At 45.4% G+C, this 20,184-nt stretch overlaps 2 protein-coding genes across 3 annotated transcripts; one reads left to right on the top strand and one right to left on the bottom strand.

Moving 5' to 3' along the window:
• LOC8066285 (F-box protein At5g39250) lies at window positions 457-2,766 on the top strand. The gene is made up of 3 exons (XM_002467639.2): window positions 457-702; window positions 834-910; window positions 1,800-2,766. Exon 3 carries the CDS (start codon window positions 1,857-1,859, stop codon window positions 2,607-2,609), a length of 753 nt encoding a protein of 250 aa, XP_002467684.1. The 5' UTR covers window positions 457-702; window positions 834-910; window positions 1,800-1,856; the 3' UTR covers window positions 2,610-2,766.
• LOC8066284 (acyl-[acyl-carrier-protein] desaturase 4, chloroplastic) lies at window positions 3,243-5,154 on the bottom strand. 2 transcript variants are annotated; one of them, XM_021452285.1, is made up of 3 exons: window positions 4,945-5,154; window positions 4,164-4,764; window positions 3,243-4,046 (listed from the first exon to the last, which is right to left on the bottom strand). In XM_021452285.1, exons 1-3 carry the CDS (start codon window positions 5,076-5,078, stop codon window positions 3,465-3,467), a joined length of 1,317 nt encoding a protein of 438 aa, XP_021307960.1. In that variant the 5' UTR covers window positions 5,079-5,154; the 3' UTR covers window positions 3,243-3,464. The 2 variants fall into 2 exon arrangements, with proteins under 2 accessions (XP_021307960.1, XP_002465116.1); XM_002465071.2 differs by having other exon boundaries at window positions 4,164-4,797; window positions 4,945-5,153.

Raw genomic sequence — 20,184 nt, 5'->3', positions numbered from 1 at the left:
CACAAACTCCAGTTTTTTGTGGAGCTGCTCCGTCCCAAACACCCCCTAAGATTGTGAAACAAACTTTTCCTTTATGCAATTAGATTTAGATTTCTTAATATGTTTGTTTAAGCCCACACCGTGTGTCACTACCGTAGGCTAAAATTGGTAGTTTTCATACAAGGCACATGCATACTTCTTATCTAGTTATAAACAAATATTATTTTCTTTGTCTCAAATTATATAAAACATTTTGACACTTCAACATTTATAGCTTTTGTTAAGTTTCTAAAAACATATATATTAGATGCATAGTAAAAGCTTTTTAAATTAAAAAAAAGCTGAAGCATTTTATAAGTTTCGAACGAAGGAAGTAGTAAATACGTTCGCAAAAAAAAGAAGGAAGTAGTAAATAGTCGCATCAATCAAGCAAACAAAAAATTATAAACTAATCGGGTCTATTTGTAAAAGAGTTCATGATAGTCAAATCGAACAGAACACTGGGACTTCAGTCCTGATTTACGCCGGCCGGACCAGGATCCGTGTAGCTACCGCCTACTGCAGCTTTGGCCTTCGGAGGACCATCCGGCTCTCTCTCGTGCGGCAACTCGGCGACCGCCGACGCCGACGCCGACGCCCTACGCCGAGGTTCCCGGATTTTTGTCGGTCCCTTCGCCGGCCTTCGTCGCGTCCTTGCCGGCGACGAGCACCCACCACCACCAGGTATGCGCACCATTCTGTTTCCGTTCCTGCTTTGCGAAACTGAGCACCCGAACCCTAACTTAAGCTATTTGGCGGTCTAATTTCGTGTCTACTAACTTCGATTATTTTGCACAAATTATTGGGTGTACAAGTGTTTGTACACCCATGTGCTTTACTAGGTCCGCCCCTGGAGAAGACTGGGATATTTTGCATACACAAAGGATCATCTGTACGTTAAATCTTCTGAATCCTGGATCCAACATTTGTACCGTACCTGTGAACCTACCCTTGCTTTACTTTTGAGTCTTGTGTAAATTAGCTTTTCTTTCCTCACCATGCAATAGTTTCGTTTGATGAATTCAGGGGAATGGTGATGCTCATTTTCTGAAGCACCGTTCCCCTTTTTTATTTTCAAAGGGTACCATGCTTACTAAACGACGATTTGGTAGAAATTAATGACTGATGGGGTCAAGATGTGTGAAACTGTGAAGAGCTTGAGTTCTTCGGCAGGGTCTGTGCTTCAGAGTAAATCTGCTGATCAACCATACACCCAAAAGGGAAAATAAAGTGATTTTTTGAAGATTTGATTTATACTCTATAAAAGAACATAATTTTGTGTTACTGAGAATGATTCCCCAACAATATTAATAACTTCAAGTTTTTCCTTGATGTTGATCTTCTACCTCCATGCCTCCATTGTGCCAGTGGATATTGATTTGGTGCTCTGTCCCTATCATCTTGTTGTGGTGATGGGGTTCAGGCAATTAGTTGAACCCCCTCAGTCACCCCCACCCACCACGGTTGGAAGACTCCATTGTGATTAACCATAACTTCTGGTTGACCTTACATCTCTAAATTATTGTTTTCCATGGAATGTGGATGCTATTCTTAACTGGGCTGCAAATAATAAAGCCACAACCGCTTTTCCATGCACTGCTGAAGTGCCATTCTATGTTTTTCCTTTTTGTCATCTTCGTGGAATTAATATGAGTGTATTACAGTGAAAGTGAAGTACTGAACATAGGGGTATTGTTACTTTGTTTTTCAGTGCTCATGTTTAGTATCTTTTGACAATTTAATGAGGCATGTCTGATTGCTTCTTCTGTTTCTTTCCCCAGAATCTTGCCTCCTGGAGGTGTAGAGGACATTCAGTTTCCTTCAGTTCTTGGATAGCAATGGCAAGTGAATTTCCTGATGAAGTTCTTAAGTCTGTTTTCCCATTATTGGATGGGAAAGATCTAGTATTCTGCATGCTTGTATGTCGTCAATGGCGTGAAGTTGCAAAGGATGATTACTTCTGGAAATGCATTTGCTCGCGGAAGTGGCCGTCCATTTGCAAACTGCCCCCTTCTGACACAAACTACAAAAAGCTTTATTTAACCTTCTCCAAGCCACGGGAGATGCAGAACCTTCCTGTACCAAGGCTCACATTTGAGGATATTGTTTTCTATATTGATATGTGGCTTGAAGGATCACTCATCTTTTCTGAAGCAGTTTCAGGCTCCACCCTCCGAGCAGGCCTACACTGCGCTCCCCATGGCATTCCAGATATCCTTGCAGCACATTTGAATTCCCAAGACTGCATCCTGATGCTTGAAGTGGAGCCCAAGTTGGAAATTCCCCTGGGGCCAACCATCACTATATCTGTTCTTGCCCACCGCAAGGATTCAAACAAGATGGCTTGCATCATAAATAAGTCAACATTTGATTACATTGACAGTAATGCATCACGCTCACTGGCTTATGAGTATCTCAGGTTTTCACCCAGACACCCATTCATATCTGACATTCGGGCATGGATGTCATTGCTTTTCCTGTACAAAGGAGCAAACATCATTGAGGTATTTGGTATTGAGCTAGATTTCTGTGACGCAGCAAGGTCAGAGAATGAAATCTTGTGGCTTCTAGATATGCTTGATTGGAAATAGAAGTTTTTCCCCACATTGGGAGTTGACACATGTAAAGCATGTTCATGGTTGTCTTATCCTTTCCTGTTGGAGCATGTATGCTACTGAACTATATAATCTCCTGGAAAAACTGGAATAAATATCACTTGCTACTCCATGTGCTAACAGTTATTTCGTATGTTTTTTCTCCTGAAATTGTTGCTCATCTTCACATAGCATTCAGTGACCACTTTCTGTTATGATGTCATATGATTTTGCAGATTATACAGTTGTTCATTGTAAGTTTTGTGTCGACTCTGAAAAAATGTAAAACTTACTATATCCAGTGTCAGGCTTGTGAAGTCTGAAAATAGCATGGCAGCTATATATAAGATAAACTTCACCGAAACTATTTGAGAAAAATATCGACAAAGTGCTATCTATTGCCTGAAGTATGAACATAGCCTTCTCAGAACCCTCGGTTTCTGATTGATATAGGTTTCTATCATGGAAAAAAATGTACTACTTCTATTGTGACGATGATGTGTTATCACGGTATTTGGTAGGCTATATGAGTACAATATACTCCGTATTTGGGTTATCTCCTTTACCCAGAGACACAGAATGCAGGTGTAAGCATGACGACAGCCAAGGGGTTGGGAATGCACAGCAGAGTAGATACAAACGGTCTTTATGAGTAAAGAAATACATTTTCAAACTGAGGAAGTACACGGCAACACAGCAGAGTAGATACAAACGGTCTAATATATGACCTTCATTGAAGCAATACTCTCTTTTTTAGCAGGATTCAAGCAATACTGGATCGGTAAAAGAAGCAAGCATGGATACAACACACGGCCCACGAAGCGTCTGAGGTTATTCCCTGTGGAAAAAGGGTCAGCCCACCACGACGGCCCTGTTGAAGATCCAGCTGAACCGGGCCAGGCCTGGCTCCCCACGGGCCGCCCTCCGGTGCGCTAGCTCCTCCATCCGCCGGATCTTGGGCGCCAGCCCGCACACGTACTCCTGCGCGCGGCGGCCCTCGCCGGACAAGCCCGCCCCGAGGTCCGCCACCCGCCACCGCCGCACGAAGTGCTCCACCATGTCGCCGTAGTCGCTCGCCGTGTACACGCCGGCGCGCTGCGCCACCGCGGAGAACCGCGCGAACAGGCTGTCGCCGCCGCCGCCGAGGCCGTCCGACATGAGCAGCCCCGGCATGGTGACCTTCCCGAGCATGACGTAGGCCAGCGCGCGCACCATGCCGTCCGGGTCCACGTCGAACAGCTCGGCGCTGGCCCTGGTGTACGCCGCCTCGTGCCGCCTCTCGTCGGCGGCGACCACGCCGCAGATCTTGGACAGCGTGCGGTCGCCGTGCTTCACCGCCAGCCTCGCCGTGTGGCCGTGCGAGATGAAGGTGGCGCGCTCCTGGAACGACGCGTAGATGAGGCTGTGGTACGGGCTCTTGGGCATCAGCATTTCCTTTAAAATTTTTTGTTTTCGAATGCATCAGCCAATCATCACAACTATATAAACTGACATCATATAATCAGAGAGTTTGATTTGAAACATGAACACGACACGAATTAATTAACGCACCATGCCGTTGCTGAGGAGGTGGTGGATGGTGATCTCCACCTGGCGCATGTCGACGCGGCCGGTGAGGTAGAGGTAGCGGTTGAGGAGGTCGCCGTGGCGGTTCTCCTCGGCGGTCCAGCCGCGAATCCAGCGCGCCCAGGGGACGGCGCTGGCGCCCGTGTCGTCGCCGACGCCGTCGGTGCGGTTGAACATGCTCTGGTACGTGGGCAGCGCCTCCTCCGTCACCATGTTGCCCACCAGGCACACGAGCACGTCGTCGGGAACGCACGCCGCGGCGGCCCGCAGCTCGGCCAGCTCCTCCGCGAACGCCCTGTCGTTGTCGTTGGCCTCCCCGCCGCCGGCCGCCGCCGCCGCCGTGGAGCGCGGCAGGTAGTCGTGCGGCTGCCAGGCGGAGTCCACGGGCGTCAGCAGCGGGAGCATGTTCTCCGCCACCCACCCGTTGAGCGACCGGATGGCCTCCACCTGCTCCCGCGGCGCCGCCGGCCACTCCACCATCATCTCCCCACCGCCGGCGACGCCGCCGCTGCTGCTGTCGACCGGCGCCGAGGTGGCTGATGAGGCGGCAGCGCTCCATCTCCCTGCCACGGCGCCTCTGCTGCAGCTGGATGACGAGCATGCACGAAGTGCGTGCACACTAGCAGGCGCCGCCGCCATGCATGCACACCCGGCCAAGAAATCGATCAGTACGTACGTTCAGTTCGTTTTGCGTGTTAACCTAACCAGTAGCTAGCCAAGCTAATCAAATTTCGGTTGCAACGACAATACTCCTATATAGGAGTACCTGGGTTGTGCTTGTGCAGGGGAGAGAAGGAGAAGCCTGAGTGCTGCTCCTCCTCCGCTCGAGTAGTTGCTCTTGCTCCAGCCCAAGGAGCCGAGCTTCACCGTCATCACTGTTGCCAGCCCTTGCGTCGCCATTATTTCTAGCTAGCTCTTGCTGTTTTTCTTTTTTGGCAAAGTGTGATGGATTTGCCCCAAGATGTGCCTGCGTTGGCACCTCCATATATACTACGCACATGTAGGGCCCCTGTTTACTGTTTACCAAGACTCCGACACCAGCAAAAACGGCTCTGGCTCCTCCTCTGAAGAGGATTAGAGGAAGCTATATTTTACTAAAACGTTTGGCAAAATGGCTTCTTGCGTGGTAGGTGAAAAAGGTTGTGACCATGGTGGCCCCGCATGGCGCCCCCATGCATGACTAAGGGCTCTGGCACTCCCGTGCCCGGTGCAATTCTCACTTTCGAGTCTCGAGTGGTTCATGGCGGCACCTCTCGGTGACCCCGGCAACGTCACGCAACATCCCCGCGCTTGGCGGTGTGCGGCTTTCGCCCCCCCCCCCCCCGAGCCCTCGTTCCTCAGTGACCCCGATGTCCCCGCGCTCGGTGACACCCAAACAGCCAGTGGGGCAAATCTGCCTGTCACCCTGAGCAAGCAGAGCTGGTGGAAGCTACGTTTTTCCAACTCCTACCCTCTTTCTCCTCTTCACTCAACAGATATTGCATGACTTCGAGCACGAAGCAGAGTTGTTGCCCTCTTTGGTTGAACAAACACAAAAACGGCTCACGAAGCTACCTAGAGACCTGTACCAAACGACCACGGAGTATATGACCACTCGCAGGCCCCGCTGTGCAGTGCGGCCACCTCGCACAAGCTAGCAAGCCACCGCTGGCCCGTGTCAACGCCGATGCCGCCGCGGTCAATGCCACAGAAGTGAGTGAGTGAGTGAGTGAGAGAGAGAGAGAGAGAGGTGGCTTGGATTGCTAGGATGGCCCGGGGCCCTACACGTCAGATGCATGCCATGTCAGCGTTATTGTAGGTTAAGATACATTTGGACCTGGATGAGACCCGAAATCAAAGTTTGAGGACCTAAAAATAGTATTTTGAGAGTAGAGGGATATAGATGACATCCCATGCCAAATTTAAGAACCGCCCATGAATTTTTATATAATGAAACACAACACGGTCGTGGGAAAAAAGAACACATCCAGCAGGGGTGGATCGAGGCCCTGGGCTAGGGGGGCTATAACCCGGGGTGCAACCCAAATTTTCTATGAACAAATCTTTGAAGCTTATAGAAATTTACGATATTTAGTCCATGATAACTCATTCTACAACCAGCCCTAAGCAACCCTATACTAATTAGTCCTCTCTAGATGGTGATTCTAGATCCGCTCCTGCACACTAATGCAAGCATGCGCATAGATGCATGCATGGTCTTTGTCGCACTTTGTTTACTACAGTACGTAGTATATAAATTACCACCCATGTTTGTTGAAAAGTAAAGCGATGTCATGTGGCTCTGCTGTTCAAATTAATGCTAGCTATATGTCTGAAAACAACAAATATTCTAGTGCCGATGGATGTGTGTGTGAAGGACCGCTGCGAGCCTGTTCGCTGGCAGATAAGTTATGACTCTTTTGTTAATTTATTAATAGAAAAAAATATTGTTGGCCGGTAAAAAAAGAAGTTTCTTTCTTCGCCGTCGCCGTCGTACTACCACTCGCTAGTGCGACAGCCATCAATATATGTTGCATCGTAAAGTACCTGCGATGTACGTATCTACCTGCTCAATACAGTACACAGTATGTGCGAGGAAGCATGGACGTGAAGACATTCAGTATACTCCGAGCAGCAGGGAAGTCAGCACAAGGAGCGTAGGGACAGGCACCTGCAGATGCCTGGGTTGCCACACTACCAAGGCAACTTGTGCCTCAGCCAGTACGCTGATAGATGGGTACACTACTTGTGATTAAAATTTTTAATTCTACCTTTCAATTTTCATTACTTTTGATCATCTCTGTATTTTTCTCGCAGTCACTGTCGCATGGTGGCCAGCCGTGCAACGAGTACATGGCGTACGCCCTGTCACACAAGGGCAAGGCGACAGCGCCGGACACCGTGTACAACCCGACAGATGGGCCCGACACGTACACCAAACGCGAACGTCCACACCAAGCTCACGGAGTACACGTCGGCGGCTCGCACGCGCCGTGGGGAGGACTTTGACCCAGCCACCCAGCCCCTGGATACGGACCTCCTGATGAGGCTGGGAGAGGAGAAGCAGCACGACCGATACTGGATGGCCAACAGTGCCATCGAGTCGTCCTCCGTGGACAACCTCGCCTTGATTCGAGTGAGGAGCACGAGCGGCTCCGTCCCCATACGACCTCTTCAGTTTCATTTACCTTGCCTTTGCATTGTTTAAACCTTGTGAGTCGAATATTGCAGACCTAGGTGGCAGAGATGCAGGCCCAGCAGGCGGCCACACAAAGAGAGATGGAGGCCCGGCTGCAGGCCCAAAACGAGGCCCATCGGCAGGAGCTACATACTCTCAGCCAACGTATGATGCAGGACGTGGCGAGCTACTTTGGGAGGACTCAGATACCGGGTGCGGTCATACCTCCCATCCCTCCCTCGTTCTTCGCTCTAGTGCCGCCAGCTGGTCCACTGATGGCTCTAGGGACTCCGGTAATGTGGGGGTATAAACCCCTATACTCTCATGGGTCTATATGGACCGCACCATCAGAGGTGGCTCAGCCCACAGGATGAAGACGTGTGGCGCACGACTGGTCGGCGTGCACCGCAAGGCTACAAGATATTGTACCAAATAGGATACTTTGCTTGTAACTCTGTCCCTTCAGGATATATAAGGAGGGGCAGGGGTCCCCTAGAGGACAAGTCATACAGATTATTCTCTCAACACAAATCAATACAATCAGACGCAGGACGTAGGTATTACGCCAACTCGGCGGCCGAACCTGGATAAAAAGCTTGTCCGTGTCTTGCGTCACTATCAAGTTCGTAGTTTGCGCACCGTCTACCGATAAACTACTACCGTGGGTATACCCCAAGGTAGACTGCCGACTAGCTTTCGTCGACAGTGGCGCGCCAGGTAGGGGTGTGCGTACAGCTCTCCCGACGAACAAGATGGTCATCATCCCCGACTTCGTGGCCATGGCGGGCGACTTCACGTTCACCGTCAGCTTCAACAGCTTCACCGCCACGACCACGGAGGAGGTATAGATCCGATCTGCGCCAACCACTTCTTCATCGACGTCGGCGGCGGCTTCAACCACGCTGGCTACGACTCCGACTACTCCAGCAACGTCTCCGACCACGCCGACGATGCGTCACCTGCTTCCCTACTACAAAGAGAGGCAGATCGACGACATCGACCTGCTCGGGCTAACGACCAAGTTGTTTGGCCTACTTGCTCTGACCACCAGTCGCAATAATAATCGCCGCGAAGAACGGCGCTACGACAACCGCGACCACCGTCATGACAGCAAGTCAAAAAGCTCGAGGGCCAGACAATTCTGTCACCACCGACCATACTTTCGTCCAAAGATAAGTACACTTCTAATATTTTATTTATTTTTGGCATAATATTTTTTATTATCCTTTAAAAACAACTTTTTAGTTAGCCGACTAGTTTTTTATCCTACACGAGTTTTTCAGAGCCGGTACTGTCTCCGACTCCTCCCTACACGTGCATGAGATCCGCCCTCTGCGTTCCGGGTGGTCGGCAGTAGCTCTCTGGCGAGGCTGGCAATCCCACGCATGTCTAGGTTCCGCACCTCATGCTGATTGTTGGCTAGACCAGAGCTGGTACAAGCTCTAGGATGAATTAACTACTCGTGCTAATTTTATAACAAAAAATCTAAAACTTATCGCAGTATTATCTAGAGTTTATTTATACATCATGTACTACCTATTCTCTATATTTATTTTTCAGGAGTTTGGTCCAGTCGACAAACTGCGCTCGGGGACTCGTCGACTATTCCCTACGCTGTGCCCGGGGACTGCTCCGACCACCGAGCACGTTTACGTTCCCAACCACGCTCGGGGACTTGTCGACTACTCTCTACGCTGTGCTTGAAGACTGTGCCGACCACCGAGCACGTTTACGTTCCCAACCACGCTCGGGGACTTGTCTACCAGTCTCTACGCCGTGCTCGGGGACTGTGCCGACCACCGAGCACGTTTACGTTCCCAACCACGCTCGGGGACTGGCCGATCAGTCTCTATGTAGTGCTCGGGGACTGTGCTGACTACCGATCGTGCTCGGAGACTCATCAATCACTCCCTGCGCTGTGCTCGGGGCTTGCTTTGATCACTCTCCAACCACAGCTTGGGGACTGTTCTTCTCAGTTACATATGAATTGGACTCATATACAACTGAAGGGTAATTTTATTTTTTAGACCTTGCTACAAGGCTCATACTTCGTCTTCCAGCAAGCTCGAGGACTACATCGGTACGATGCATCTGGCGATGCATCTCAGTTTCAGAATTTATATGAAGACTTTTTTGACCCTGGCACCACGTGCCTACGTCACCTACTACCAGGCTCGGGGACTAAGTGGGCACACTTCACCTTGCGGTGAATATGCTTGCTTTTTTGAGATCTATACTTTTCAAAAAAGTAAAGTGGGCACACTTCACCAGGAAAGAAATCTTTTTAAATTTAGAGCACCATGCATTCTTCGAACAACCTGTTTCTTCGATGTCAATGTTGATCAACTGTCTTTTGAGTTGGTCAAAATACTGTTGCAACTGTTTGAGCGACTTTCTTGCTTATTTGAAGACGTCAAGCCTCACTGATCGAAGAAGCTCAAGACGGCGTGTTACATCACAATACATGGTGCTCGGGGGCTAGCTGTGGGGGTATAAACCCCTATACCCTCATGGGCCTATATGGACCGCACCATCAGAGGTGGCTCGGCCCACAGGATGAAACGTGCGGCGCACGACTGGTCGGCGTGCACCGCAAGGCTACAAGATATTGTACCAAATAGGATACTTTGCTTGTAACTCTGTCCCTTCAGGATATATAAGGAGGAGTAGGGGTCCCCTAGAGGACAAGTCATACAGATTATTCTCTCAACACAAATCAATACAATCAGACGCAGAACGTAGGTATTACGCCAACTCGGCGGCCGAACCTGGATAAAAAGCTTGTCCGTGTCTTGCGTCACCATCAAGTTCGTAGTTTGCGCACCGTCTACCGATAAACTACTACCGTGGGTATACCCCAAGGTAGACTGCCGACTAGCTTTCGTCGACAGGTAAGTACTTTCTAAGTTGTTTATTGCTTTAGCTTGTGCGGTCATCTCACCGTTACTAACAAATTCGCTTGTCCGTTGTGCAGCCACAATCAGCGAGTTCGAACCCGACTCCTCAAGGTGGGCCTTCTCCACAGACCGGGTGGCCGACTGCACCGTCTCCACAGTTGATGTCGCCAGGTGGTCCTACTCCGCACTTCGGTTGGCCAGGGTGGTCAGGTGGCCCTCCTCCGCAGCCCGGGTTGCAGGGTGGCCCTCCTCCGCGGCAGGGTAGCCTTCCTCCGCAGACCGGGTGGGGAGACTAGACTTTGCACTCTGCGACCCAGGGCGAGCAGTAGGTATCCAACACTTCTCGTCATGTGTATGTGGTATTGTGATGGACTATGTGCGTTGATGGAGACTTTTATGGATTGTGATGGATATTTTGTGTTGATGGATGATATGTGATGACTATGTGATGGTTTATGTGATATATGCGATGAATATATGTTGACGGATATGCTATTGCGACCGCGCTGCAAGGAAATAAGCTGAAAAAATGAAAAAAAATTCTGTTTCCCAGCTTTGCTGAGTGTGGCACTCGGCAAAAGGGTCTTTGCCGAGTGCCACCCTTTACCGAGTGCCACACTCGGCAAAGCTAGGAAATAGGATCCTCAAACTCGCTGTGGTCTGTGGCTTTGCCGAGTGCCCTGTTGCTGGCTCTCGGCAAAGACAGTGGCTTTGCCGAATGCCAGCCATAGGGCACTCGATAAAGAATTTTGTTTTGAAAAAATCATTATTTTGCCGAGAGCCAGCGCTAGGCACTCGGCAAAGAGGACGGCAGGCGGCCTCCCCGTTTCCTTTGCCGAGTGGTGAGTTGGCCCTCGGCGAAGGCTTTGCCGAGTGCCGCACTCAGCAAAGCCTTCGCCAAATGTAAGCAAGGCTTTGCCAAGTGCCCCTCGCACTTAGCAAAGCCTCTGCTGTAGTGTCTCCACTTGAACGTTTACTTCCTCAAATTCCAAGGTGTGTGAGAGCACACGTATGTGTGATTGTGTGTGCGTGTTTTAGAGATCATACAACATGCTAGAAGTCCGCAATATATATTAGGGCATTCACAATGCAAGACTTTATCATAGAGTTCAAGACAATTAATTATATATTATTTATGGTATTTTGTTGATGTAGCAGCATATTTATTTAAGAAAGAGGTAGAAAAAATAAGACTCCAAATTTTATTTAGACTGCATTATGAGCGCTTGCAACGCCGATTGCCGTATGTTCTCTACGAGATGGTCGATATGATGAACTAGGTGACATGACAAACTATATGGATCTGGGTTTAATGCACCACATGAAGAGTAGTAGCCAGTAGTTGTACCGTTGATGCCTTGATGTCGAGTAGGTGTGCATTCCTTTCCCAATTCGAACGGAGAGCGTGTGTAGTATATGGCTCTGCCCCTTGCCCATGTTAGATCGATCATTTTAACTGGAACGTGGGTCACGTAATAATTAATGGAAAGTAATTCTATGCTAGGTCTACAGGAGGTCTATCTATATGTTACCAGCCCGAATGCCTTTATCCGCCGTTGTTTCAGTGTTTAGGAATTATAATCGTACATCCTGTTAGGGAAGAAGGTTTAGAAATACAAGAGAGGATGCTGTTCGGGAAGATCTGTTATACCTCCGAGCCAAATCACTATCACTAAGATAGTATTATTGATTGCTAGAATAAAGAGTTTTATCATTAAAAAAAACAAGATAAAGAGGAGAGAAACACCTCCAAGATGCAAGAGGAGACATAATGGTTTCGTTAAGCGCGATACACGTATTATAGTTGTCATATATGTTCGTTGAATCCATTTGTGCCATATATCTCGACCTATTAAACTTTCGCGAATTACTTTTATGATTATTACGGCGTACATACATTACTGTCAATAAATGATGAACAGTTGACCGATGCTTTTGCAAAGTTGGTTGTTGCAGCGGATCCCTTAGTATTTACGTCTCCGAACAAAATTTATTATAAAAAATATATTCTATAACTAATCTAACCATACTTATTTTATATTATGAATATAATAATTTTTTATATAAATTTAGCCAAAGTTCAAACTGTTTGACACTTCTCGAAATACGAGAATCGCATTCTTTTATGGACAGATGGAGTACTACATGATGCAAAAATAAGGCTGCCCAGCTATTTTGTTGTTAGTTTGTTATATACTCTCTCCGTTCTAAATTATAAGTCATTCAAAAAATTATAGAGAGTCAAAATATCTCAAGTTTGATAAAAAAATTATAGAGGAAAACACAAAGATATATGACATAGGATAGATATACTATAAAAATATAACTGTGAAGAATCTAATGATACTTAGTTGATATCATAAATATTATTTCATATTATATAAATTTGGTTAAATTTAAAAAAAGTTGACTCTCCAAGTTTCTTAGAAAAATGACTTATAATTTGGGATGAACGAAGTATTATAGTTACTGTATATAAAAGTGTCATATGCACAAGATACCTTATGTCGTGTAATTAACTTTTCAAATATTGATTGAGATTTGATGATTTCAAATAGACAAAATCCAACTACTTCCAACTACAGAGTCATGTATCTTATCATCAAGAGAGCGATAAGTTTTATACTTCTAACTACATCGACACATGCACAAGATTTGGTGTGTTTGGTTTGAGAAATGGCCGAATGGGTTAGTTGTTTATCATTTACTTATTATTCTTACTTTTTTGTTTGGTCTATGGAATGAAATATAGTTTGATATATCAACACCTCATTCCTCACAAGCTAGCTAGTAAAGTTAAATGCTTGCCTCCCTGTTTAGTTTCCTACCAAAATTTTTTCATCCATCCCATCGAATCTTTGGACACATGCATGAAACATTAAATGTAGATGAAAAAAAAACTAATTGCACAGTCTGGTTAGAAATCGTGAGACGAATCTTTTAAGCCTAATTAGTCCATGATTAGCCATAAATGCTACAGTAATCCACATGTGCTAATGATAGATTAAATAAGCTTAATAGATTTGTCTTGCAGTTTCCAGATGAGTTATGTAATTTGCTTTTTTATTAGTTTCCAAAAACCCCTTTCGACATCTTTTCAATACATCCGATGTGATACTCTAAAATTTTCTTTTCGCGAACTAAACATGGCAAGCCTTACTTACTTGTCTATATAGCAGTTTTTTTTTTATCGGGCCACGTTACATTAGTGCCTCCTCACAGGTTCTGCCATGCATGGGCCTGTTGCGCGTTCTAGGTGTTACTCACCCCAGCATGGACAGTAATGTAATGGTACTCGTCGGAGCATGCATTGACGGTTGTTTGCAGATGGTTTGATGAGTGCTGTCCGGCTCAGATCATCAGTGTGGTTCAATTACTGTACTCCACATTCATATCACAGGTATGCTGCACTAGTGTAGTTACAGTGCAAGAGCAAGAAAGTTAACTGCACCGCCTCTCCCCTCCAATCGATCACAGATTAGTACTGTACTAATTCACAGAGCGTGCGTGCAGAACTTTCTCGGCCTTGTTTCGTTTCTCCTCCTAAAGTTTACGTACTCATTATCATATCAGATATTTAGATAATGCATGAAGTATTAAATATAAATTAAAAATAATTAATTACACACATTGTGACTATTTTCTGAGATGAATTTTTAAACCTAATTAGTCTATAATTTGACAATATAATGCTACAATAAATATGTGCTAATAGCAAATTAATTAGATTTAATAAATTCGACATCTAAAAACTTTACACCCTATAAAATATTTTTAGCCAAAAACTAACCGTGATGTGCCGGAAGGCACTACTACAATTGGTTTTTAGTATCGGTTTCTTAAAAACCGATAGTAATGGAGCCGACAGTGAATATCAGATCTGTAGTAGCGCCCCCTTCGGTTAACAAAGCTTCAATTACGAAATAAGGTGCTCTATATTTCTTGCCTATATAAAACATCAACTAAATTCGTAGGTGCCTCCTAATTAGCCTCTCATCAAATTTAGTCTCATGCCCTTCCCTGCACAAAACATAGTCTTAGGCTCTGTTTGGTTTGTCCTGTTAAAGTTTACCACTCATCATATCAAATGTTAGGAAACATGCATAGAATACTAAATATAGACTATTTACGAAACTAAAAACACAGCTGTAGAGTATTTTGAGAGACGAATGTTTTAAGTCTAATTAGTTCATGATTGGACACTAATTGTCAAATAAAACGAAATTGCTATAGAACCTGTTCAACTTTAACACCCCGAACCAAAAACTCTTGGTTCGTTCGGTTAGCCGTATTCCTACCTAGAAATCGTTTCAGCTCATCCATGGTTATGTAAATTAGTCTATAAATTAGTCTAGCATTTCTGGTAGAAATTATTCCAGAGCATGGTCCTTTAGAACCGAACAATGTCTCAATCTTTTCTGCCACTTCTTTTGTTTTACTGCCGACAGCAAACATGGGCTGCAAAGTGTCTCATGCACAGCACCCTATGGCCTAGATAGAGGACGGACCCACCGGACGATCATCTCCTTTTTGCTGGTGGCGTTATTAAGGAGAGGAGACCGTAGTGCGGGCCTAATATCTATCATCATATTCATTCGTACCTTGCCTGAGTTGTCAAGCACATGCAATCGAAGAAAGCCTCATGAAACCATATTGTCGGTTTCTCACTCCCTATGCCAATGCAAAGTGATACTAGCTGATCTTTTCGATCGGGCCGGTCTACAGCAATCACCACCATCAATACGATCATATATATATACTCCCGCAGTCAAGGAAGTTGCATCCACAAGTATGACCGGACAACAATGCTTGAAAGTTTTTCTTTTGACTGAGGTCCTGTTTGGTTTAGTCACTTATCATCCAAACACTACGAGTAAAGTTTTTGGATTTTGACACGTAGCATTTTCGTTTTTATTTGATAAACATTGTCTAATAATGGAGTAACTAAGCTTAAAAGATTCGTCTTGCGATTTACAGGCAAACTGTGTAATTAGTTTTTGTTTTTATCTATATATTTAATGCTCCATGCATGTGTCGTAAGATTCGATGTGACAGGAAATCTTAAAAAGTTTTTGGTTTTTGGGGTGAACTAAACAAGGCCTAAATAAGCTTTAGCTAACTTAGTCACCATGCAAGTTGTGACTATAGAAGGGATTAAACTTCACCTTTTAATCACTTTTGAGCTAAATACCTTGACTAAAGGGGACTAAATGACCTCTTTTAGTCACCTAAACCAAACACCCAGTTAGTCCCTGGCTTAGGTGACCAAAGTTTAGGAGGAAAAAAAAAACAAACCTAAGGCACCGAGGAATGGTCCAAAACACACGCTGGAGCACATGTTTGGTGTTGCCATTGTCATAAATAATAAAATACTTTTCAGCAAAGCATGAAAACCATTTCATCCTAGGGTTATAGAAATCCATGACACACAATATCCTTAGAACCTAGTTGTATGCTTATTCCTTCTAGTCACCCGAATGTATCTCCAGTGCCTGATGCTTCACAGTTTGCAGGCGCCATGCCTTTTCGTACTTCACTCGATGTCCACTAAACCCATATATATTGACTCAGTGAGGACACGAACATGTCGTTGTCTGCATCAACAATGCCGATAATGCTATAGCCCTATAGGCAATGTACCATATATGCATGTTGTGCACCGAGAATTGTCTAAGATGATCTCATTATTAGAGTCATAAATCTAAGGATTTTTTTTATATTGTGTCAGGTTTGGCCTATGATGCTTCACTGATAGACCTGTAACAAAGATATGCAATTCGTCCAATGTACTCCCTTCGTTTTTTAGTGTCACATTTAGTTTGTCCTAAGTCAAGCATTACAATATTTGACCATTTATTTTTAAAAAATCTTTATAGTTTGATAATATATGAATTATATATTATGATAATATTTCTCGTAATAAATCTAAAAATATAAATCTTATAACATGAAATTATATAACTTTTTTAAAATCAATGGTCAAAGATGTTAGAAATTTAGATATTTTAATATTTGATTTAATCCAGAAAAATATAATCAGCAAGGTGGTGGCATATATGTGTACGTGTGTAATTTTACCGCTAGTGATAAACATTGCAAATATGATGATAGACATACTGAAAAATAGACAAAGCAGATTAAGGGATTAAGGGTGTACCCAGAGGAGGGACCAATGACGAAGGCACCGACAGCTCTATTCACACTAGTCGACATAGTGTGTTGCTTAAAGTAGCGGATCACAGTCAATACAGAAAGAGGTTCACAGTGCAATCCCGCGAACGTCTACCAGAAAAAAGGCGTTCCGATCTAGAGGAGGAAGACAACCGGCAAACGTCCACCAGGAAGAAGGCAATCCAAGGAAGGAGACAAAGCGAGCAGTCGCGAAAGATGCTATAACACTCCAAAATTTTTAATTTTGGATTGTTATTAGAAAAACACTAAATTAAATAAGGATTTACAATTTTTCTAAAATATTACAAAATTTTTATTAATTACTGTTTTTATAAAATGAGAAAAATATGAAATTTTAAAACTTTTATTAAATTAAGTGAATGGTGTTTTATCTGTGGTGTGCTTTGTGCCCTAGTTTTGTTTGGCTTGTCTGAGAAAAATGAATTTCAAAATTTCTAGCGAACACGTTTAGGTCCTTTTGGTTTTCGGAAAAATAAAATTCCAAAAGTCCTATTTGAAAACTAATTTATATTTGAGTTGAAAAATAATTTAAAAATATGTTATTAAGAAAATATGCTTTGTTTCTAAAAGTAGTAAGGAAAATAATTCTTAAAATAACCTCAAGTTAATAAATCGAATTTTGGTTTATAAATGTGGTGAAGAATTTGGTTCAAAACCTTTTTGAATAAAAAGAAAAAGGGGGCTTTCTCTTCTTCCTGGGCCGGCCACCCCTCCCTCGGCCCAACTTCCCCCTCCCCCTCTCTCCCCCCCACGCCAGCGGCCCACCCAGCCAGGCCGCGGCCCAGCGCCATGCCTCGGCCCGCTAGCAGCGCGCACCCGCTGGCACGCGGGGCCCACTTGTCGGTCGCTCCAAGCGGCTGACGCTGCGGACCCACACGTCAGCCGTCTCTCCCTCCTCTTGCCGCACATCTCGGACGCCGCTGCCGCCGTTGATTTGAGCCCGAGCGCGCACCCCGAGGATGCCCGCGCCCATAAAAGGGCTTAGCCCTGTGCGCCGCATCCCTCCCCAACCCTAGGAGGAGCCGCCGTCGCCCGTGCCCTAGTTTCCGTGCACGCGCCGCCATTGCCGCACCTTGGAGCTCGACCCGCCGTCGTTCTTCGCGCTCGCTGCGTCCCGGCCGAGAAGGAGACCGTCGTGAGGTTCGCTGCAAGGTGAGGAATCCGCTGGACCTCCTCCCGCCCTCTCTCTCCCTTCCTTTCACGTTTACGGCCTCGCCGGAGTTCTACGGCCGCCGCCGCGCGCACCCACATCCCCGGCCACTCCCGGTCCTTGATGACGTGCTCATCGGCCTCGCCACGTCCCGCGCGTCCTTCCCATGCCCTCGGCGTGGCCTCCCGTGCCCCGCAGCGCGGCGCAGCGAGCTCGCCGCAAGGCCGGCCATGGCACCATCGTGGCCAGGCCGCCCTCCGCCACCACGCACCGGCCCGGTCCACCATGGACCGGTGGACCACGCCCCCGCCCCGGTCCACCGTGGACCGTCCAGCCCCAGCACGCCACGTGGTCGGCCAGATCGGCCACACCCGCGCCGCCTTGGCGTTTTTGCAAAAACGCCCTTGCATTTTATAGAAATCAACCCGCACTCCGGCCAGTTCAAAAGTAATTAGATTTATGCCCTTTCCTTTTCTGTTTTAGCCCTTGCGCTTTAGGGAAATAGTGCCCACAGTCGAGAATGCATTTAAAATTCAGTTTTGATTATTTAAAATACGAAAATAAGTTCTGTTTATTCACAGTTTTGCCACTGACCTAGTTTCGGCCATGGAATCCGCGTATTAATTCTGATTGAGCCCATTCTTGTCGCGTTAGGTTCGTATCGACGCAAACTACGCTTTAGCAGTAATAGTTACCTTGTTTGACCATTTATGTTTTCACCATAAATGTTATTCTGTAAATGCTTATTCAATAATCGTTGAAATCAAAAGCAACTTAGGGGTTAATAAATCTCTGATCTTTTATAAAATAAGTATTAGTATGTTCTATGCCATCTTTAATGCCTTTTTAGTTGTGATATACTTAATCTAATCTTATTTCATAAATGCTTTGTTTAACTTGTCACAAATTCCTTGTTTTCTAATTATAAATAGTAAAGTGACTTAAGTGATGAAGAATGGTTTGTAATTAGGTTATTACTAAAGTTTAGCTCCAGCTTTTATAATTCTTTATAATTTGGTCAATTCAACTTTGATATATTTCTTTGGGAAGTCTATCACCTTCTTTTATTAAATAAAATACGACCAACGTATAATCGTCTTCTCCATAACACTACGAATCTCGAAAGTCGTGTCCGATTAACGATAGCTCAGTTCTCAATCGTTCTCGCGTTGTCTCGATCGTAACAACAAGCCGTGTCGTTTAGTGCGCTCTTTCTAAGCTTTTCTTTTGATTGTTGTTTGTTCTTAGTCGTGATTGTTTGTTTGTCTGTTCGTGTTGTTTGGTTGCTTCGAGTAGAAGCGTGGTTCATCAACAGTGAAGATCAGGAGCTGAGGACCGACAGTCGAAGCAGAAGTTGGAGATCAGAAAAAAAGAAGCTAACGAATTCCGAGCAGATATACACGGGGAATTAAGGCAAGTACAGAAACCCTTTGATCATATTGTACCTATGAACTTTAAATACATTTACTTTCCATTGCATGTGTCTTAATACTGCAAACCCTAAGGACATGACTAGTCTTCTACTATATTCCTTGTATACCTGGGTTTATACATGGGTAGTATAGTGAATAGTAGATATGCTTAGTTGCTCTACTCATCTAATCTATATAATAATAAAAATAATGATCTTGCTTAATAAATTCTTCAATGATGATAAATGATTAAATGGTGAACAATGGTCACTTTGGTGATGGAGATGTTGCGGTGCTTGCGAGCATCGTGTTTTGGTTGAGGACAGGGGGAGCGGGTACTGTTGGTGGTCCGGTTTGCCGGGCGTACCCGTCTCTGCTCTCCGTAAGGACTTAGTCAGGGAGCGGCCCCCTGGGACTTACAGTGCAGCTCCAAGCTATATGGCTCTGGCTTGACTAATTATCAGGACCTCCGCTGGTAGGGTGTTACTTTCCAGGTAGGCGTAAGGAAGTAGCTTGGGTATTCATATTAAGAGGTCGGTCAATTCGGGGTCCCATTGCTATGGGCACGGCTGCCGCGCGCCTCGGCAAAAACTTACGAGTGGCATCCTATTAGTTGGACCCTGTGAAAGGTCTCGTAGTGAAACCCTGCCTGCTCATCTTGGTAGTGTTTTGGGGAGTCGCGACCCCAGGCGAATGGGAATCACGACTTGGAGTGAACGTGCACACCTCTGCAGAGTGTAAAACTGATATATCAGCCGTGCTCACGGTCACGAGCGGCCCAGACCCTCACTTGATGAGCGAATTGGATTCACTGGATACTTGGAGGCGAAACTTGGTTGAGGTTGCTACCTCGTGCTTTGGCGGAATGGCTATTCCGTGTTGGCAGGATTGCTATCCTGTGTTCTTAATTGGGATTGCTATCCCATGACCTTAATGGGGTTGCTACCCCGAGTTACTATCTGAGGTTGCTACCTCAGTAATAATAATAATGATGATGATTAATAAAATGGCTAATTTACTTTCACCTAATTAAGGGTTGGGATGCTTTACTCATATTTAGTAATAGGTTGTTTTAATAGAAGAATTGTAATAAAAGCTTACCAACTTAAAAGCTCACCTGCAGTTAAACAGTGTCAGCTTTTCCTTTGATTAAGCCTTGCATGTCATATACTTTCCGCCTGTACTTGTTGAGTTCGAC

The sequence above is a fragment of the Sorghum bicolor genome, chromosome 1 (assembly GCF_000003195.3).
Source record: "Sorghum bicolor cultivar BTx623 chromosome 1, Sorghum_bicolor_NCBIv3, whole genome shotgun sequence".
Taxonomy (NCBI): domain Eukaryota; kingdom Viridiplantae; phylum Streptophyta; class Magnoliopsida; order Poales; family Poaceae; genus Sorghum; species Sorghum bicolor.
This window is presented reverse-complemented; position numbering and strand designations above follow the sequence as displayed.